The sequence below is a fragment of the Hyperoodon ampullatus genome (assembly GCF_949752795.1).
Source record: "Hyperoodon ampullatus genome assembly, chromosome: 4".
NCBI classification, from domain to species: domain Eukaryota; kingdom Metazoa; phylum Chordata; class Mammalia; order Artiodactyla; family Ziphiidae; genus Hyperoodon; species Hyperoodon ampullatus.
The window spans coordinates 128,049,008-128,072,319 of NC_136917.1; the positions used below are offsets into that span (position 1 = coordinate 128,049,008).

Sequence of the window (23,312 nt, forward strand, 5' to 3'; positions counted from 1 at the left end):
TAAATGAGAACTTAATCCTAAACCATTTTAGTGTGATTATTTGCTAAGATGTCATATATGTTAGATGTGAAATTAGTAAAGTAGTTAAGGAGAGCTAGAGTGCTTGAGTTCATATCTTGGTTCTGCTGCTGACTGTCTATGTGATATTTGTCTGAACCTCTCTGTATTTATCTGTAAAGGGGGTAATGATTGTACCTTATAGAATGGTTGTGAGGATTAAATAGGTCAATATATGTAAAGTACCTAGAACAGTGCCTAGCATATAGTAAGTGCTCAAAAAACATTAGCTATTATTATTATTTGCTTTATTATTCAAAAACTACTATGGTCTAGTGGTGTTGGGAAGAAAATTGGATTTATCTCCTATTGGCCAAAAGACTTAAAGGAAAAGAGTTTTTAACATTATAGGTTAGTAAAGGTAGACAGTAGATAATAGTTTTTATATTTGATCAAATTTATATTTCTTTCTCATGCTGATTTTTTCCCTGAGCTCTAGTCCCATATGTCTCCACCTGTCTTCAGAACCTCTCTTACTTAAATGTAGTGTCATCTTCTCAAACTTAACATGTTCCAAACTGAAGTGAACATGATGGCTCCTCACATCCATTTAGTCCTCAAATCTTAGTAATTCTTCCTTCAAACTCTCAGATTTCCCTTTTCTATTTCCCTCACCATCACTGTACATCTAGACTGCTCCTAAAAACTTCTAACTGGTTTCTCTGCATTATTTTTCTTCCACATTTCCACAGCAAGTTTACCCTAGAATTAATCAGAATCAAGCAGTTTCATCCTGTCTCAACACAAAACCTCTAGTGACTCCATTGTCTAAATTCAGCCTGGCATTCTAAGTTCTCCATAACCTCACTTCCCACTTTCTCAACCTTAGCTTCTACCTCTTTTCAACCTAAATGATGTACTGCCACTAGATTGATCTCCTTTTGCCTTCTGAACACATGTTATGTGTTATGTTCCCTGCCTCAGGTCCCCTTCCCTATGAAACTTCTCCCTTCTCTTACTCATCTTATAACTGGAAGTTTATACTCTTTAACCAGCATCTTTCTATTTCTCCCACCCCCCAGCCCCGGTAATCACTTTATTCACTGTTTCTATCAGTTTGACTTTTTAAGATTCCACATGTGATATTATACAGTATTTGTCCTTGTCTGCCTGACTTCACTTAATATAATATAATGCCCTCAGGGTTTATCCATGTTGTCACAAATGACAGGATTTCATTCTTTCTCATGGCTGAATAATATTCCTGTGTGGTGTATGTGTGTGTGTGTTATCTTCTTTATCCCTTTATGCGTTGATGAACACTTAGGTTGTTTCCATGACTTGGCTATTATAAATAATGCTGCAAAAAACATGAGGGTGCAGCTATCTCTTTGAGAGAGACAGTGATTTTATTTCCTTCAGATATATATGCAGAAGTGGGATTGCTGGATCATATGGTTCTATTTTAAATTTTTTGAGGTACCCCACATTGTCTTTCATGATGGCTGCACCAATTTACATTCCCACTACCAGTCACAAGGGTTTCCTTTTCTCCGTATCCACCACTTATCTCTTTTTGATAATAGGCATTTTAACAGATGTGAGGTGATATCTCATTGTGGTTTTGATTTGCATTTTCCTGATGATTAGTGATATTGAACACCTTTTCATGTTCATTTTGGCCATTCTTATATTTTTGGAAAAATGTCTATTCATGTCCTCTGCCCATTTTTTATTTGGATTGTTTGGGTTTTTTACTACTGAGTTGTATGAGTTCTTCATATATTTTGGATATTAACGCTTTATCATGATTTTCAAATATTTTCTCCCATTCTTTAGGTTGCTTTTTCATACTGCTTATGGTTTCCTTTGCTGTGCAGAAGGTTTTTAATTTGCTGTAGTTCCATTTGTTTATTTTTGCTTTTTTGCCTTTGATTGTGGTATCAAATCCAAACAGTCTTCACTAAGACCACTGTCAATGTTTTCTTCTAGGAGTTTTATGGTTTCAGGTCTTAACGTTCAAGTTTTTAGTCCATTCTGAGTTAATTTACGTGCATGGTGTAAGATAGTGGTCCAGTTTATTCTTTTGCATATGGTTGTTCAGTTTTCCCAGCATCATTTATTGAAGAGACTATCCTTTCCCCATTGTATATTCTTAGTTCCTTTGTCATAAATTAATTGACCATACATGCCTGGGTTTATTTCTGGACTGTCTTTTCTGGTCCATTGATCTGTGTGTGTTTTTATGCCAGTACCATAATGTTTTGATTACTATAGCTTTGTAATGCAGTAGTCCCCCCTTATCCATGTGGGATACATTCCAAGACCCCCACTGAGTGCCTGAAACCACGGATACTATCAAATTACTGTGGTTATAGTATATACCAACCCTGTATATACTATATTTTTTCCTATACTCATGTGTGGGTAGCATATATGATATGGATACACAGAACAAAGGGATGATTCACATCTAGGTGGGACAAGCAAGCTTTTATCATGCTCCTTAGAACAGTGTATTATTTAAAACTTATGAATTTTTTACTTCTGTAATTTTCCATTTAGTATTTTCAGACAACAGTTGACCTCAGATAACTGAAACCGAGGAAAGTGAAATACAGATAAGAAGGGGACTGCTGTATAGTCTGAAATCAGAAAGTGTGATGCCTCTAGCTTTGTTCTTCTTTCTCAAGGTTGTTTTAGCAGTTCGGGGTCTTTTGTAGTTCCATACAAATTTTCAGATTATTCTTTCCTATTTCTAGAAAAAAGGCCATTGAGAATTTGGTAGAGATTGCACTGAATTTATAGATTGTTTTGGGTGCTGTGGACATATTAACATTGTTAATTCTTTCAATCCACTGGTATGGAATATCTTTTCATTTATTTGTGTCTTCAGCTTCTTTCATCAGTGTCTTATAGTTTTCAGTGTACACCTTTTACCTCCCTAGTTAAATTTATTTCTAGGTATTTTATTCTTTATGCTGCAGTTGTAAATGAGATTGTTTTCTTAATTTCTCCTTCTGATAGTTCATTAGTGTATAGAAATGCAACTGATTTTTTTAACAGTTTGAATCCTGCAACTTTACTGAATTTGTTTATTCTAACAGTTTTTTGGTGAAGTCTTTAAGGTTTTCTATGTATAATATCATTTCATCTGCAGATAGAGACAGGTTTACTTTTTCCATTCCAGTTTGGATGCCTGTTATTTCTTTTTCTTGCTTAATTGCTCTGGCTAGGACTTCCAGCACTGTGTTGAAAAAAGTGGCAAGGGTGGGCATCCTTCTCTTCTCCCTGATCTTAGAGGAAAAGCTTTCAGCTTTTAACTGTTAAGTATGATGTTAGCTATGAGCTTGTCATATATGGCCTTTATTATGTTGAGGTACATTCTCTCTATACCCACTTTATTGAGGAAAATATTTAATACTTCTTAATATAAGTCAGTACCCATTCATGATTTTTTTTAATTCCTAACATAGTAGGAATAAAAGGGAAATTCCTTAAACTGGCATTTACAGATTACATGATTACGAACATGGAAAATCCAAAGGAAACTTTAGCCAAATTATAATATAAGAAAATTCAGCAAAATTGCTGAATATAGGGCTTCCCTGGTGGCACAGTGGTTGAGAGTCCACCTGCCAATGCAGGGGATGTGGGTTCGTGCCCTGGTCCGGGAGGATCCCACATGCCACGGGGCAGCTGGGCCCGTGAGCCATGGCCGCTGTGCCTGCACGTCCGGAGCCTGTGCTCTGCAACGGGAGAGGCCACAACAGTGAGAGGCCTGTGTACCACAGGAAAAAAAAAAGAAAAATTGCTGAATATAAGGTCAGTTGTATCTGAATTCCAGGCACAAAGAATTATAAAATGAAATTTCAAGAGTAATATAGTTTATAATTGCAGCACAAGTCATCATATACCTAGTAAGAAATTGAAAAGTGTACAGGACCTCTCAACACTACACAGAAAACTATAGAATATTATTGAGAGAAATTAAGACCTAAATAAATGGTGGGATATGTCACATTCACACTCTCACCACTTTTATTCAACATAGTTTTGGAAGTCCTAGGCATGGCAATCAGAGAAGAAAAAGAAATAGAAGGAATCCAAATTGGAAAAGAAGAAGTAAAACTGTCACTGTTTGCAGATGACATGATACTATACATAGAAAATCCTAAAGACACCACCAGAAAACTACTAGAGCTCATCAATGAAGTCCAGTAAAGTTGCCAGAAACAAAATTAATATACAGAAACCTGTTGCATTTCTGTACACTAACAGTGAATTTTCGGAAAGAGTAATTAAGGAACAATTCCATTTATAATCGCATCAAAAATTAAAATACCTGGGAATAAATCTACTTAAGTTAAAGAACTGTACTCAGAAAACTATAAGACACTGATGAAAGAAATTGGAGAACACACAAACAGATGGAAATATATACTGTGTATATGGATTGGAAGAATAAACATTGTTAAAATGAACATACAACCAAAAGCAATCTACAGATTCATTGCAATCCCTGTCAAAATACCAAGGGCATTTTTCACAGAACTAGAACAAATAATTTTAAAATTTGTATGGAAAAGCGAAAGACCCTGAATAGCCAAAACAATCTTCGGAAAGAACAGAACTAGACGAATCACACTTGCTGACTTTAGACTATGCTACAAAGCTACAGTAATCAAAACAGTATGGTACTAGCATAAAAACAGATACGTAGATCAGAACAGAATGGAGAGCCCAGAAATAAACCCATGCACTTATGGTCAATTAATCTACGACAAAGGAGGCAAGAGTATACAATGCAGGAAAGACAGTCTTGGCAATTCCCTAGTGATCCAGTGATTAGGACTCTGCACCCTCACTGCCGAGGGCCCAGGTTCAATTCCTGCTCAGGGAACTAAGATCACACAAGCCCCGTGGCATGGCCAAAAAAAGAAAAGAAAGGAGAGTCTCTTCAATAACTGGTGCTGGGAAAACTGGACAGCCACATGTAAAGGAATGAAATTAAAACATTCTCTAACACCATATACAAAAATAAACTCAAAATGGATCAAAGACCTTGACGTAAGGCTGGAAACCATTAAACTAAAAGAAAGCAGAACATTCAGAACATTCTCAATATAAATCATACCAATTTTTTTTTTGCCTCTATCTCCTAAAGCAAAGCAATAAAAGCAAATATAAACAGATGGGACTTAATTAAACTTAAAGCTTTTGCACAGCAAAAAAAGCCGTAAACAAAACAAAAAGACAAACTACAGAATGGGAGAAAATATTTGCAAATGATATAACTGATAAGGGGTTAATATTCACATATATAGACAATTCATACACCTGAACATCAAAAAAACAAGCCTGATTAAAAGATTGTTAGAAGACCTGAATAGACATTCTTCCAAAGAAGACATACAGCTGGCCAAGAGGCACATGAAAAGATGCTCAACATCATTAATCATCAGAGAAATGCAAATTAAAACCACAATGAGATATCACCTCACACCTGTCAGAATGGTTATCATCAAAAAGACCACAAATAACAAATGTTGGTGAGGATGTGGAGAAAAGAGAACCCTTGGGTGCTGTTGGTGGGAATGTAAATTGGTGCAGCTACTGAGGAAAACATTATGGAGATTTCTTAAAAAACTGAAAATAGAACTACCCTATGACCCAGCAGTTCCACTCCTGGGTATTTATCTGAAAAAAACTAAAGCACTAATTCAGAATGATACTTGTATCCCAATGTTCATAGCAGCATTATTTATAATTGCCAAGATATGGAAGCAACCCAACTGCCCATCAACAGATGAATGGATAATGGAGATGCAGTGTATACAATGGAATACTACTCAGTCATAAAAAAGAACAAAATTTTGCCATTTGCATCAAATGCATGGACATGGAGGGTATTATACTAAGTGAAATAAGTCATACAGAGAAAGACAAACACTGTATCACTTATATGAGGAATCTAAAAAGTACAACAAGCTAGTGAATATAACAAAAAAGAAACAGACTCACAGTTATAGAGAACAAACTAATGGTTACCACAGTGAGAGGGAAAGAGAGAGGGGCAAGATAGGCATAGGGGATTAAGAGGTACAAACTACTATGTATAAAATAAGAAAGGTACAAGGATATATATTACAACACAGGAAATACAACGAATATTTTATAATAACCATAAATGGAATGTAGCCTTTAAAAACTGTGAATCACTTTGTTATTGTATATCAACTATACCTCAATTCTAAAAAGAAGAAGAAAGAAAAGAATTAGAAGGCTTAATATTATAAAGATAATGATTTTACCCAGTATGATCTATAGAATCAATGCATTTCTGATCAAAATATTTGCAGAATTCTTTTGTGGAAATTGACTAGGTAATTCTAATGTATAATATATATGGAAATGCAGAGGGACAAGGCGCTCTTGAAGAAGAATGAAGCTTGAGGACTTCACTACCTGTAACCAAGACTTTACTGTAAATTAATTACACTAATCAAGGCAGTGTGATATTGGTACAAGTGAAAACAAACACACACAGGGGAACAGGATAGAGAATCAAGAAACACACCCATAGCTGTATAATGATTTGGTTTATGATAAAAATAACACTGCAGTGAATTGGGGAAAAGATAACCTTTTCCATAAATGGTGCTGGATGAACTAGGTATCCATATTTAAAAACTAGTTTTGACCCTTACCTCACACCAGACACAAGAGTCAATTTCAGGTGGATTACAAGTATAAATGTGAAAGATAAAATGATACAGCTTAAAGATGAAAAAAGAAAATGTGTTTGTGGCTTATGACAGTTAAAGACACAAAAACTACAAACCAAAAAGGCAGAGATAGATAAATTGAGCTACATTAGAATTAGGAATCTCTAGTCATCAAAAAACACTATTACAAAAGTGTAAAGGTAAGCCATGGAATGGGAGATGATATATCTGACATATGCATATGTTTGAAAAAGGACTGATGTACAGATTATATAATCAACAAAAATTAAAACAGTCCTATAGAAAAATAGGCAAAACACTTGAATAGGCACTTCAAGAAAGAGGATATCCAAATAGCCAATAAATAAAAGTGTTCAACTTTGTTAATTGTGCACCTGGATGTGTTATTTAAATACATAATGAGATACCTCTCTGTACCCTCCAGAATGGCCAAACTTAAAAGAGGTTGATGATAACAGTTACATATGTTGCTGATGAGATCACAAATTGGTACAGATATTTGGTATTGACTGAAGCCAAATATGTGCATATCCTCTGACCCAGCAGTTACACTTTTGGGTATATAAATGCATGCATATGTGTACTAAAGGATATTTGTGAGAATGTTCATAGCAGCACTGTTGATGATAACCAAAAACTGGAAACAACTCAAATGTCCATTAACAGCCAAATGAAATCTGGCAAATTTTACATCGGAGTACTCTCCTACAATGACAAGGGAACACTTCTGTATTAACAAAATGTATGAATCTTATATAATATTAGATAAAATAACCAAAAACTAAAGAGTGCCTAATATATAATTCCCTTTACAGGAGGTTCAAAAATAGGCAAAACTGACCTAATGATGATAGAGGCCTGTATGATGGTTATCTTTCTTGGTGAGATTTGTAAGGGGGGGGGGTTCTAAGGAGCCTTCTGGGGTATTTGTAATGTTCGTAATGTTCTGTTTTTCAATACAGGTGGTCATTACTTTGTGAAAATTCACTTTGTGAAAATTAATTGAGTTGTACACTTATGATTTTTGTGTACTTTTCTGTATGTTACACTTCATTTAAAAGCATGGCTTTTAATTAAAATTTTTTAATTTAATTAATTAAAAATTAATAAGCCATACATTTACATTTTCTTTCCTTAACATTGACTTCTTTTTTGTTTTTACTCTTTATTTTTTTTTTATATTAGTTTCTGCTTTATAACAAAGTGAATCAGTCATACATATACATCCGTTCCCACATCCCTTCCCTCATGCATCTCCCTCCCTCCCACCCTCCCCATCCCACCCCTCCAGGCGGTCACAAAGCACCGAGCTGATCTCCCCGTGCTCTGCGGCTGCTTCCCACTATCTATCTACCTCACGTTTGGTAGTGTATACATGTCCATGCCTCTCTTTCGCTTTGTCACAGCTTTTCTTTCCTTAACATTGACTTCTATTAAAACTCTGACACCTTGGATTTAAATTTTCTTTAAAACATAAATGTTTTGCTAACTTAAAACAGTATTCCATGAGTTCATAATTCTGTTTGAAATAAAGGTATGACAGTATTTTATTGATAATAAATTTGAAACGCATTCAGTAAGAAACAGCTGTGCATCTGCTATGTATAAAGAAAAATAAGGAAGGGAAGATACTGTCCTTTTCTCCATCGTCTACTCCCATCATTAGTTTTTCCTATTAACGTATATATGAGGTACTTTTCATACCTTCATCTCAGTTTTCCATGAGCATGTTTTAATAGCTTGAGCATATGATGTGGCTATGTGGCTTAGAGGAGTGTCTTCTCTGGAGTCTTCTCTATTTAAGGTGTAGAGCCAAGTGGAGATAATCCAGGAATTGAGCTATACCTAGGTGGAATTCGGGAGTGAGGTCTAAACTGAAAATATAGATTTGTGAGTCACTAGGATATAGGTGGCAGTTGAAGAGAGGAGTGCACAGAACTAAACCTTGAGGAAGATTCATAGGACAGGAGAAGGAACAACAAAGCCTGCAGAAGACAATGAAAAGGCCTAGCCAGAGAGAATAAGAGGGAAATCAGGAGTATGTGATATAATGGAAGCCAGTGGAAGAGATTGTCTTAACGAAGGTAGAATAGTCAGCTGTGTTGAATGCTACTGACAGATTAGGTAAGAAAGACTACATTTGGTGATAGAAGGTTATCAGTGGTATTGGCAGGGTGGTGAGAGCGGGAGTAGTGGAGATAAAAAATAAGTTTGCAGTGAGTTGAGAAATACATAAGAGATAAGAAATTAGAGACAGCCAAAATTTGGATTTAAAGGGGGAGGAAGAAGATTAATTAGGAGGAATTTGGGTGAAAAGGATTTTGTTTTTTTTTGTCTTGGGGAGGGGAGTGCTGTTACAATGAAAGAGACTTGAACATGTTTTAGTGCTGATGGGAACGAGCCAGTAGGGAGAGAGCAGTTATACATACTCGGGAGATAGAGGCAATAATGTATAGGGTGAGATTTCTGACAGTGCTGAAAGTGATCTGAACACAGGTAGGGAAATTAACTTTAAATAAGAGGAAGGATCATTTTTTTCATGATCATTTTTTTCATGAAGCAAATGTGTTTATAAGTTTGTTGTTAAGACAATAAGGAAATTCTCATTGAATGGCTCCTGTTTTCTCTTTGGAATGAAAGATCAGATCACCTATAGTGATGAAGTGGCGATTTTTGTGGAGAGTGGAGAAGGTTTGAAATAGCTGCAAATATTGTAGACAACGCTATTGAAATTGTAGGACCGGCAGTCAGTACTAAAGCCCAGTTGAGATGAATGATCTTTTATAGTGATACTAGTCTTCTCTATTATAAGATTTTCTTCACCTGTATAGGGCAGAGGTCGACTAACTGCGGCCCATAGGCCAAGTCTAGGCTCTGAGCCAAGGCTTTTCATGGACTCTTTTTGTAAAAAAAAAAAAAAAAAAAAGTGTTACTGTAACACAGACATGCTCATTTATTGTCTGTGGCCACTTTGACACTACAGTGACAGAAATGAGTAGTTGGTTCTCAAAGCCTACAATCTGACCCTTTACAGAAGAAGTTTGCTGACCTCTGGTGTAGTTAAACCTGGATATGGGTACACGGAAGGCAGACATTTGGAGTCAGGTTGAGGTCTTGACAAATGCAATGATAACATCAAAGATATTGGCAGTTGAAGTATTGAAACTTGGAATCCAAGCTGAAGAAGGAAAAGAAGTGAAGAAAGAAACTGATAGGACTTCTGGGATTTATTGGGGTGTCTTGTAGGTAGCTAGGCGGGGGGGAGCAGAAATGATATAAAATTTGGTCATATATAACTGAAATAGGTGATTGCAAAGGAGAAGCAGTTCTAGGTGATGAGAATGTCCTGGGTGTGGTAGCTGAGGTTGTATGGCACTGAGAGGCAGAGTACTGGCTAGATCGTCTGTGTAGATACTGGAGTCCTTCAGAATGGAGCGGAAGGGAAGATGGTGAACCAAGTGGTTGTCTTGTCTTTATCTCTGGGATTTATTAGAGAAAAATAAATAAATTGCTAACAGTCAATTTAAAAATTGCTAACAGTGTGAAAATAAGTAAATAGAAAATTTGTTGCTTTTGTGATTGTAATTAGAACTTACACTTATTTTAAATGTCTTTTGATTACTAGATTGCAGATGTATTTAATTTTGAAGAAACAGTTTATAGTCATCATATGTCTCCAGTTGCCACCAAGCACTGTTTGGTAGCAGGTTTGTACATATGTTGTTTTTTAACATATTGAAAACTTTCTCCCTTTTAATATCTAGTTAGTTTTGATATAAACATTTTAACCCTGATGAAGATCACAATTCTTTTTTTAAAAAAAAGTGTGTATTACTCTTTATATTCAGTTTAACGAATATTGTACAAGTTGGGCAAAGGTTTCAAAGTGGCTAGGATTCAAAGATTAAGAAAGCACATTTCAGGCTTCCCTGGTGGCGCAGTGTTTGGGCGTCCGCCTGCCAGTGCAGGGGACATGGGTTCGTGCCCCGGTCGGGGGGGATCTCACATGCCGCGGAGTGGCTAGGCACTGAGCCTGCGCCTCCGGAGCCTGTGCTCCGCAACGGGAGAGGCCACAACAGTGAGAGGCCTGCGTACCGCAAAAAAAAAAAAAAAAAAGAAAGCACATTTCTGTTCCCTTAAGAGTTACTTTTTTTTTTATTTTAACATCCTTATTGGAGTATAATTGCTTTACAATGGTGTGTTAGTTTCTGCTTTATAACAAAGTGAATCAGCTATACATATACATATATCCCAATATCTCCTCCCTCTTGCGTCTCCCTCCCACCCCCCTATTCCACCCCTCTAGGTGGTCACAAAGCACGGAGCTGATCTCCCTGTGCTATGTGGCTGCTTCCCACTAGCTATCTGTTTTGCATTTGGTAGTGTATATAAGTCCATGCCACTCTCTCACTTCGTCCCAGCTTACCCTTCCCATCCCCATGTCCTCAAGTCCATTCTCTACATCTGTGTCTTTATTCCTGTCCTGCCCTTACGTTCTTCAGAACCTTTTTTTTTCTTTTTTTTAGATTCCATGTATATGTGTTAACATACGGTATTTGTTTCTTTCTGACTTACTTCACTCTGTATGACAGACTCTAGGTCCATCCGCCTCACAACAAATAACTCAATTTTGTTTCTTTTTATGGCAGAGTAATATTCCATTGTATATATGGGCCACATCTTCTTTATCCAGTCATCTGTCGATGGACACTTAGGTTGCTTCCATGTCCTGACTATTGTAAATAGAGCTGCAATGAACATTGCGGTACATGAAAGAGTTACTTTTAAACCAGCAAATTTTCAAAGATTTTACGTGAACAAAATTTGGCAGCTTTTTCATTTTGACACAGTAAAACAAGGAAATGATTTCCTTTTCTCTAGAATGTGTGATTCAAATTAAACATCCATTTTTATGAAAGCACCTGCAACAAAAATTTTCATGTGTGAAGAAGAAAAAATGTTTTTCTCATATCAGGTATCAGGTCCCTGTGATATTATTTCTGTGGCACTTCATGAATCTCCTCACCTCCAGACATCAGTCAGCTGCTTCATCTTTAAAGAGTTTGGGCACTAACTTTTCTTTGAGGTCCACTCAGTCTGTGTCCAGAGTTTCTGTGAATCTGTTACTAGTGATTGGAAGTATATCATTAACATGGAAAAGCTAAGCTATTAAAATAAAATGAATTTTTCTAGTTATAAATATTAATAACTATTTAAAGTATGTTATTAGCATACATTTTTATATTTCTGCATGGATATAGTGAATATGTCATGACTCATATGGTAGTTTCTTGTTTTCTTTTGGTGATGATTTATAGTAAAATTATCTGAAACTATTTTTTTTGTTTTGTTTTTACAGTTGGTACTAGAGGGCCCAAAGTACAACTTTGTGACTTAAAGTCTGGATCCTGTTCCCACATTCTACAGGGTATTTGAAACAACAACTGCTTTGAGTAAACCATTCAACAAAATGAAACATTATTAACAATGTATTCTTTATAAGTGACATGACTGATGTATTTTGTGCTAGTTGTTAGAAGTCAGCAGAGAAATAAAGATCCTTTTGTGCATTATTGTTATAAAACTAAACTATTGAGGAGACATTTTTATGTACAGTAGCCACAGGGGAAGCTCAAAGAATATAGAAAGTCTAACTCAAAACCTTGTGTTATTTCTACATTGAAAAAAATGAACTACTTATGAAACTTACATCAGTACATTTGTCTCCATGAGCATTTTTAAATATTGTTCTGGCTGAGTAAACATTCTTAATATTTAGATGCTTGTTTTCTCAATAAAAATATTTTAGAAAAAGGTATTGAAATAATACTTTGGTAAAGTTTTACTAGCTTAAATTATTTTTGCTACTTTTTTATTAGTATTAGATCATCTAATTCTAAACAATGAAAAAATGGGATGTAATTCAGATATAGTATTTTTATTCATCTCTGAGAAACACATAATAAATATATCAGGAAAACTTGGTGAGATGGATAACATTTGTTTTACATTATCATGAATTTCTATGAATATATGCTAGGTAGATGAAAATATATGATTTGAATAGCTAGGTAGAAGTGAATTAAAATGCTGAAATCACTTATCCTATGAACTTATCACTTGTGCTTTCTAGATAAAAATTTTTATATAAATGCCTTTTACAATCATGAATTAAAATAATTTTTTTCTGTTATAACTTTCTGAAAACTTAGAGAACATTTTTATTCTTTAGAATGTTTATCTTGTATGGTGGTTTGTTGCAGGGATTTTGTTGTGGAGATAAATAAGCTTGAGCTATATCACTTATTAATAGATAGACTTGCTAGGCTAACACCTGTATTTAAAAAGACAGACTCACTTGCTCTGAATGTTTTTTCCAAAGCAAACCCAGACCTTTTATAATAAAATAGCATTGTGAGAAATGCCCCATAGACTTCACATTAATATTTAAATATAGATTATTATAAATGTTAAAAATATCATGATTGTATCCATTTATTTTTAAGATTTAGTCTATGCTTTCTTCATAATCCGACAAAATTAATTGCACTGTACCTTTTGATTTTTTTCATATATTTTGCAAGTCATTTTATACAGTTGTTTTGCAGGTCACAGACAAGAAATATTGGCAGTTTCCTGGTCACCGCGTTATGAGTATATCTTGGCAACTGCAAGGTAAAATGCAAATTATTTGGTTTTGAAGTTAATAATTAATGCTAAGCATTTTGGAAAGACTGTTTTTATGTTACATGCATATTTAGTTGCTAAGTAGTTCCTGGAAAATAAGATAATTGAGTTACAGATTTTAATTCATATCACCAAAAGAAATCTTCCTTAGCATCGTAATCTTAATCCTGACTATCTATCTTGAAGGTGCTCACTTTGTAAAACAGAAAACAACAGAATCTATGTAGCAATGCAAATCTACTAGTACTACCCATGAAACAACTGTGTTGTGTCATTTTTGCTTACAGAAGTGTAACACTGTCAATTTAAGAATAGTAGCATTTTAGGGCTTCCCTGATGGCGCAGTGGTTGAGAGTCCACCTGCCGATGCAGGGGACACGGGTTCGTGCCCCGGTCCAGGAAGATCCCACATGCCGGGGAGCGGCTGGGCCCGTGAGCCGTGGCCGCTGAGCCTGCATGTCCGGAGCCTGTGCTCCGCGACGGGAGAGACCACAACAGTGAGAGGCCCGCGTAACGCAAAAAAAAAAAAAAGAATAGTAGCATTTTAATTCATTGTCTTTAACCCAAAATTATTTTGAATCTGATTCAGCACACTCATCCATTCATTGATTCAGTTTACTAACATTTAATGACTCCTATCATGTGCCAAGCATTGTTCTAGGGACACAGAGGTAACACAGGCGTAGTCCTTTCAGGAAGCTAATAGTCTAATGAGGGGGTATAGTCAGAAAAGTCAGTGATTTCAGAACATCCTAAAAAATGCTTTAATAGAGATATGTCTCTGGTAGGTATAATATGGGAAAAAAGAACAAGAGCACTTAACTCTTTTTCTTTTTTTTTTTTTTTTTAATTGGGGTATAGTTGTTTTACAGTGTTGTGTTAAAAGCCCTTAACTCTTGAGGATCAAGGGGATTGGGGGTTTTGTTTGCTGGAAGGAAGAGTCTTACATATTTAAATGCTGACGGAAAAGTATTGCTGGAGAGAAATTAGTGAAGATAAGAAACGAAGGGGTGACTTCCCCAGTGGCGCAATGGTTAAGAATCTGCCTGCCAATGCAGGGGACACAGGTTTGAGCCCTGGTCTGGGAAGATCCCACATGCTGCAGAGCAACTAAGCCCATGCACCACAGCTACTGAACCTGCACTCTAGAGCCCATGAGCCACAACTCCTGAAGCCCGCACGCCACAACTACTGAAACCTGCGCACGCTAGGGCGCACGTGCCGCAACTGCTGAGCCTGCGTGCTGCAACTACTGAAGCCCGCGTGCCTAGAGCCTGTGCTCCACAACAAGAGAAGCCACCACAATGAGAAGCCCACGCACCATAACGAAGAGTAGACCCTGCTCGCCGCAACTAGAGAAAGCCCACGTGCAGCAGAAAAGACCCGATGCGGCCATAAATAAATAAATAAACAAACAAATAAATAAATAATGTTTTTAAAAAAGAAGGACGAAATGGAGGGAATAGTTGGTACATCAGGACCTTGACTAGACAAGAGAGGGTAATATCAAGGGTCCCAATAGAAGGGGACACTGATTTGACACATGAAGGGCATCATGAGACTAAATGGAAGGAGGAAAAAGGCACGAATACAATTAAATTTGTGACTTTGGCAGAGAAGCTCAAGAAATGTGAACCCAGTGGCCTCTGTTTTTTAGTGAGTGGAACTTGATGTCATCTATTGAAAATACTGGAATGGGATGCAATTTTCAGGGAAGGTAGTTAAAGATTTGGAATAACAGTTTTAAATGAATGGAAGAGGGAGCTGATTAAGGGCACATAGGATTGCTGGTCAGTATTTTGTGCTCTATCGAAGGTGTAGCCCACAGCTGTACTAAGCCACAGAAATCAAAACATTGAATGACACAGTCTTAACAATTGTCTAAAAATTGTTCAAGTCACAGGTATAAGGAAGGAAATAAAATCACCAAAAGGCTTATAGGAAGGATCAAGGACCTAATGAGATAGAAGCATGAGTGTTGATAAGAAAATTTAAAAACTGAAGGGACAGGAAGTAGTAATCAAATTTTTTTTTTTTTTTTTTTTTTGTGGTACGCGGGCCTCTCACTGTTGTGGCCTCTCCCGTTGCGGAGCACAGGCTCCGGATGCGCAGGCTCAGCAGCCATGGCTCACGGGCCCAGCCGCTCCGCGGCATATGGGATCCTCCCAGACCGGGGCACGAACCCGTATCCCCTGCATCGGCAGGCGGACTCTCAACCACTGCGCCACCAGGGAGGCCCAGTAATCAAATTTTGATATAGACATTTTAATAAAACTTTTTGCAGAAGAATTATTACAAAAACTACTTTTATTAGTCTTATAAAGAAATGTGTCTCAGTATTTGTAAAGCAGCCAGCCCTTCCTCTCTGTCACAGTTTATTCCTCAAAGAAGCTTCTGTTAATAGTTTTCAGAATGTGACATTGAAATTTATGATTTCTGAAGTAGAACAAAGTCTAGAATGTAGCCATAAGAAGGCTGGCCAAAGAGGTGTGAAGGTGAGGAGCTCGGCACTGCTTGTGGGTCCATGCTAGAGTGGATTTACATTGTTTGTTTCTTATTTGGTTTTCCTCAAATCAAGAGGAAAACTAAGAGGCTTTCAAATCTCAGAGTACCCCAGGAATTTGAATCAATACCAGAATGGACCTAGTAATCAATGTTAGGAGTCAGTTATGTCCATATCTAATCTGTTTCAGAAGAGACTTAAGTCCTCAGACTCCTCCCATTGCAGACCTATTCCCCAGCTGGAAAGAAAGAAAACCAAATTGAGAATGGGAAATGCTGACTTTTTGCCGACTATTCTAATTGGCTACATTTGATGGTGATCTGTGAAAATAATCAAAGTTATGGGAAGAGATAAACCCTGTATAGATATTTTTTAAAAAGGTTTATAAATGAGGAATAAGCTTATAAAATGCAGCATAATACTCTTTTTAATTAAAATGACCTGGATAAACCCAGCAGGTTAGAATATTATTGAGGGCTTTGTGAGGATATGATACCATCAGTTGAACTGATTTATATTTTCTTTAGTAGTAGTTTAGGAGCTGAAATTGATAAGTGATCATGGTTTTACCTTTTTTCGTTTCACTTGAAATAAAATGAAAATAAGTGTTGAATTTCTAGGAGACATTAAATTTATTTCTTGTATATCTGACAAAGATTGATTTGAGTACAGGAAACCAAATAAAAATATTTTGTTCTTATGATTCACCTTATTCTTAATTTTTTTCATATAAAAAGAAAAAAAAACCATATTTCTACCAAATGGATTCTTAAGCAAAGTGAAATTAGTTCACTGCTTGATTATCTAGGCAACATTTGAATAACAAACAGTAGAACAGATATAGTAACAAATTTGCCAAGGAACAAAGCTCTAAGCCTGTCTAGTCTTTGGAGAGGAAGATGCTCATGTCATTAAAAACAACAGAAAAAACAGCAGAATTCCATCCTTGTGATTTACTTTTTTTTTTTCTATTTTTTCACTTCTTTGTGCTACTATTGACTATTGAATATTTGCTGGAAAGGCAAAAGTACAACCATCCAAATGTACAAATACATTTGTGCTAATATACTGAGACCTCTCTATGCCATAATACTGGAAAGGTGGGTGAGGAGTACCATCATTATCCTAGCTCTACACAATGTAACATTTATGTCTTCTCAGTGCTGACAGTAAAGCAAAATTATGGGATGTGAGGAGAGCATCAGGATGTTTGATTACTCTTGATCAGCATAATGGGAAAAAGTCACAAGCAGTTGAATCAGGTAATGAAAAACATATTAATATAGAAATATGGCATTGATAATATTTTTATATTGAAATTTTTGAATTGAAACCAAATAATAAATGTATGTTGACAAATTGTAGATTTTATGTTTTTTTTTTTTTTGATTTTATGTTTTTTTTAAAAGGCACTCACAAAAAATCAGTTTCTAAATTTACATCAACTAAATTATGGCTGTCTTTTTTTTTTCTTTTTATTTTTTACTGAGGATTCCAGTGAGCTTTTGGTTTTTTTCTTTCTTAAAATTTTTTTTTTTTTTTTAACATCTTTATTGGAGTATAATTGCTTTACAATGGTGTGTTAGTTTCTTCTTTTTTTTTTTTTTTTTTTTTTGCGGTACGCGGGCCTCTCACTCTTGTGGCCTCTCCCATTGTGGAGCACAGGCTCCAGACGCGCAGGCCCAGCTGCTCCGCAGCATGTGGGATCTTCCCGGACTGGGGCTCAAACCTGTGTCCCCAGCATCGACAGGCGGACTCTCAACCACTGCGCCACCAGGGAAGCCCAGTTTCTTCTTTATAACAAAGTGAATCAGCTATACATACATCCCCATATCTCCTCCCTCTTGCGTCTCCCTCTCACCCTCCCTACTCCACCCCTCTAGGTGGTCACAAAGCACTGAGCTGATCTCCCCATGCTATGCGGCTGCTTCCCACTAGCTATCTATTTTACATTTGGTAGTATATATAAGTTATGGTTGTCTTTCTTTAAGATACAAGTAAGGGGACTTCCCTGGTGGTTCAGTGGGTAAGGGTAAGAGTCTGTGCTTGCAATGCAGGGGGCCCAGGTTTGATCCCTGGTCAGGGAACTAGATCCTGCATGCTGTGTGGCGCGGCCTTTAAAAAAAAAAAAAAGAAAGAAACTAAAAGATACAAGTAAGTATGGCATTTCTTCTGCCCCTGAATTTTTGAATGTAGAAACTTTTCTGGATTAACTTGTTATTTTATATTTTTCCTCACATGAGACCAACTAATACAAATTCAGTGCCATTTAGGAAGTTACAATAAATTAAAGAAATGGTGATATTTTGTGTCCATTTTGTCACAAAATTTGCAAGTTGTGTTTAATTTGAGTCCACTGCAATCCAGGTGACAAAGTACCTCGATGGCATTTTTATAATAGAATTTAATTTCTGTGTAGGTTAAAATTCTGATTCAGAATTAAATTTGGACCAGAAATACATTAGGTTGAACTATATAAAACCTATGATTGTTTTAATAATATTTTAAATTAAATTAATCAGGTTATTGAGAATTATGCTTTCTCAAACCTGTTCATTTTGAAAGTAATATAAATTTTGATTGAGACTAGAACACTTCTTTAAGTGGCAAATACTAGTAGTATTGATTTTTAATAGTCCATGGAATGATTTTTAGATTGAAAATGGAAATAATATATAAGAAGTTTAATTTTAGTGGTAGGTTTATGAAGTTAATTGAGTTTGATAGCACAGCTTACTCTCTGAAGAAAAATTATATTTGGCAGGATTTTCTCCCTTTGCTTTTCCTATTTTCCTCTGCTTTTATGGTTCTAATTTATATAGCTTATGTTCAAGTAATCCAAAGGGATGATTAATTTTAAATATAGTCAACTTATATTTAGATAATTCAGATAGTATTCCTTTAATATGTTTAAATAGCTATATCATCAAGCATTAAGTGTGTGTTGAATTTATAAGAACAGATAAACTGAATTGTGTTTTTCATTGCAGCAAACACTGCTCATAATGGGAAAGTTAATGGCTTATGTTTTACAAGTGATGGGCTTCACCTCCTCACTGTTGGTACAGATAATCGAATGAGGCTCTGGAATAGTTCCAATGGAGAAAACACACTAGTAAGACATTTTAAGTACCTTGAATGTTTTGGATCTACATTAAAGAAATGAATCTGTGACTTAACACTTGGTGTTTTTCTGTAGATTTGACTTTGTTTCTTGCCTCTGAATCACAGCTTTCTTTATATAATATTTTTCCATTATGTGAACTAGTAATTCTCAACTCAGGACAACCCGCCCCACCTCACCCCACCACATTCTCCCCACTTAGTGGAGAATCATTGCTCTACTGAGCCACTGTGTATAATGGGAGCGTGCCATCTCTCTCAAGTATATTGTAGAAGAATAAAAGATTGAGAACAACTGATATAAATTAAAGCTATAAAGTTAGTCAAATTTTATACTATATCTGACTTTCAAACAAAATCCAAAATGAGGGACTTCCCTGGTGGCTCAGTGGTTAATAATCCACCTGCCAATGCAGGGGACACGGGTTCGATCCCTGGTCTGGGAAGATCCCACATGCCATGGAGTAACTAAGCCCGTGCGCCACAACTACTGAGCCTGTGCTCTAGAGCCCGCGCGCCACAACTACTGAGCCTGTGCTCTAGAGCCCGCGCACCACAACTACTGAGCCTGCGTGCTGCAACTACTGAAGCCCACGTGCCTAGAGCCCATGCTCCGCAATAAGAGGAGCCACCACGGTGAGAAGCCCACGCACCACAACGAAGAGTAGCCCCCACTCAGCGCAACTAAGAAAGCCCGCACGCAGCAACAAAGACCCAACGCAGCCATCCATAAATAAAAAATAAAAATCCAAAATGAATGTTATAGTACCAAAACATACGGTAATTGGAATAGAGGTGTTCTAAAAGTGCTAGATTCTTTTTTTTTTAATTGAAGTATAGTTGATTTACAGTATTGTGTTACTTTCAGGTGTACAGCAAAGTGATTCAGTTATACATATGTAGATGTATATATCTTTTTTTTTCGATTCTTTTCCTTTATAGGTTATTACAAGATACTGAATATTGTTTCCTGGCTATACAGTAAATCCTTGTTGTTTATATATTTTATATATGGTAATGTGTATCTGTTAATACCATACAACTAATTTATCCCCTCACCTTCCCCTTAGGTAACCATGAGTTTGTTTTCTATGTCTGTGAGTCTGTTTCTGTTTTGTAAATAAGTTCATTTGTACTAGTTTTTAGATTCTGCCTATAAATGATATCATATAGTATTTGTCTTTCTCTGTCTGACTCACTTCACTTAGTATGATAACCTCTAGGTCCATCCATGTTGCTGCAAATGGCATTATTTCATTCTTTTTTATGGCTGAGTAATATTCCATTGTATATATATACTACATCTTCTTTATCCACTCATCTGTCGATGGACATTTAGGTTGCTTCTGTGTCTTGGCTATTGTAAATAGTGCCACCATGAACATTGGGTTGCATGTTTCTTTTCTTTTTTTAATTCTTTTTTATTTTTTTTTAATTTTTATTTATTTTATTTTTGGCTGCGTTGGGCCTTCATTGCTGCGTGGTCTTTCTCTAGTTGCGGCAAGCCAGGGCTACGTTCATTGCAGTGTGTGGGCTTCATATTGCAGTGGCTTCTCTTGTTGTGGAGCACAGGCTCTAGGCACACAGACTTCAGTAGTTGCAGCATGCAGGCTCAGTAGTTGTGGCTCGCGGGCTCTAGAGCACAGGCTCCATAGATGTGGCACACGGGCTTAGTTGCTCCACAGCATGTAGGATCTTCCTGTCCAGAGCTCAAACCCATGTCCCCTGCATTAGCAGGCGGATTCTTAACCACTGCGCCACCAGGGAAGCCCGCATGTATCTTTTCTAATTAGAGTTTTCATCTTTTCCTGTTATATGCCCAGGAGTGGGATTGCTGGATCATATGGTAACTCTATTTTCAGTTTTTTAAGGAACCTCCATAGTGTTTTCCATAGTGGCTGCACCAATTTACATTTCCACCAGCAGTGTGGAAGGGTTCCCTTTTCTCCACACTCTCTCCATACAAGTGCTAGATTCTTATGTGGTAATTAATTTTTAGTCTTTTTAAAAATTTATGTTATAGTCCTTACCAGATGTACCTCTGGTTTAGTCACTTTCAGAATAAGCTACCAAAAGTTTATAATTTGGCAATATACTAATAGCTAATATTTATTGAGAGCTTATGTGCCAGTTACTACGCTAATAAAAATTAACATTTAATATATGTGCCAGAGTATACATGGTGTTGTTTAATCACCACATCAACACTATGAAGGTTGTTACTCTTATAACTCCCATTTTACACATGAGGAAAATAAGACATAAAATTAGGTAACTTGCCTGAGTTTACATAGCTAGAAAGCAACAGAGTTTGACTCTAGATTCTACTCTTACCATAATGCTGATTATACCCAGACCCCTTAAAGCATTTATTAACTACCTTAAGGTTCATATTAATATTAATCATATTCCTTTCTTTAATCATCCTTTCTAGCTAATTCTTAGATAATCTAGGTATCACTTTTATTATTAAAAACTAACTTTAAGGTCAGAATTGTTTGTGCCAGATTACTTTAGGGTTTGCTAATCCCTCTTATTCTTTATGAAATGCTTCTCCATCGTGGCTCAGGCTAAAAACTCAGGCATTGCAAATTTTAATTTAGAATCTCCCACTCTTTATATTGTACCATGTCTCTAATCAGGTCACACCTTCCTTTTTCTCATTTTATTCATTTGTTTAATAAGTATTTATTGAGTACTTCCTGTTTTCCAGGCAGTATTATACAGCAATAGAGAAAACATAGAAAAGTTCTATCCTTGTGGAGCTTACATTCCAGGGAGAGAAAGAAAGACATCCATCAATCATTGAATGGATGGATGGATGAATGGGTAAAATATATATTCGGTGCAGTAAGTACCATAAAGAAAAGCAAAGCAAGGAAGGGAGCATAGAAAATATTAAGAAGCTGGAGTTGATGTTTTACCTAGGGCAGTCAGGCTAGGTCTGACTCAGAAGATGACATTTGGCCTTAAGGAAATGAAGGATGAGCCATCCAACATCTGGGAGGGAGAGCGTTCCAGGAAGAGGAAGGAAGAAAATACAAAGACCCTGAGGCAGGAGCATGCTTGGGATACCCAAGGAGCATGTATGTGGCTCTTGTGTTAGACTAGAGTAAGCAAAGGGGAGAGTAATAGGAGATAAGCAACAGAAGGAACAGGATACCAGAGCTTACAGGCTTGTAGCCCTTGGTAAGGGCTTCGGCTTTTTCTATGCATGAGATAGAAAGCCACTCAAGGCTTTTGAGTGGAGAAGTGACAGGGTCATCTTGGAAAAGTAGGTTGACATGTGCATCAAAGGTGAATGTGATAGAAATAAATGGTATTGAGCACATACATAAATTGTTAATGTGATTTTATTCCATTTTTCTCTCCATCTTGAAGGTGGTGATACTCATACTCTATGGATTTTTGCTAGTAAGCCCATATTTTGAATAGTGTGTTTAGAATGGATAAAAAGGACTTGATCAAAGGAAAAGTCATACATGCAAAAATACTAGAGTGGCCCAGAAACTCACCTACAAAGAACACTTAAAGGAGTTGGGACATTGATCCCAGGAAAAGTAACTCTCAGGGGAAGCACACTGTATTCAAACACTTAAAGTGCTGTCAGACAGAATAGTAAGCAAATTTCAGTCCTGCCATTTAGTAATTTGGGGATATTAGGCAATTTATTTAAGGTGAGATCATGAAGGACTATGGTCAGAGTTTCAGTGTCTCCATCTTGTAAATCAGGATTATTAGTTACCTAAACAGTAATTGTAAGGGCAAAATGGAAGTATGTAAAGAGTAGTACTGTACCTGCTAAATAATAAGCATATCATAAATGATAACTATTTTTATTGTATGGTGGTAGTACCCTTATAATTGGTAGTACCCTTATAATTTAAGAAAAATGTATAAGTACATGCTTCCAATATATGTATAATTATTTATAAATTATATACACGTACTGTTGTGAGTCTATATATTTTATTAAAGCTTAATTTCTTATTTTTTAGTTAAAAATGAAATAGAAATTCTCATATTTTCCCCTCATACCTTAATGGATCATCTTACAGACTCTTTGATGTGCCAACTGCACTCTGAAAACCATTCCCTTAGAGTACAGAAAACTCTACCTACAGGGAAAATTCACAGAGAGACAGCTTTTGGCACAGCAGCAAAATTTTAAAATAGCTCTTCTGGTGTTTACTGTTTTAGTTATTGGTGTTATCATTCACCCAGTCACCAATGGCTAGAAAATGGGAGTCTAT

General features: G+C 36.3%; 1 protein-coding gene across 3 annotated transcripts in view; it reads left to right on the forward strand.

Annotated features, from left to right (window-relative positions):
- The window catches only part of ERCC8 (ERCC excision repair 8, CSA ubiquitin ligase complex subunit), a gene marked incomplete at its 3' end in the record, with an annotated part of 58,029 nt that overhangs the window by 23,728 nt on the left and 10,989 nt on the right, over positions 1–23,312 (forward strand). Inside the window, exons 5-10 of one of the 3 annotated variants that reach the window (XM_079703804.1) lie at positions 10,372–10,453; positions 12,106–12,174; positions 13,331–13,421; positions 17,098–17,198; positions 18,927–19,051; positions 19,265–19,321. In XM_079703804.1, the coding sequence (XP_079559930.1) occupies positions 10,372–10,453; positions 12,106–12,174; positions 13,331–13,421; positions 17,098–17,198; positions 18,927–19,051; positions 19,265–19,321 (525 nt within the window). Of the gene's footprint in view, positions 1–10,371; positions 10,466–12,105; positions 12,175–13,330; positions 13,422–17,097; positions 17,199–18,926; positions 19,052–19,264; positions 19,322–23,312 lie in introns of all 3 variants that reach the window. The other 2 variants (XM_079703806.1, XM_079703805.1) reach the window with 2 other exon arrangements.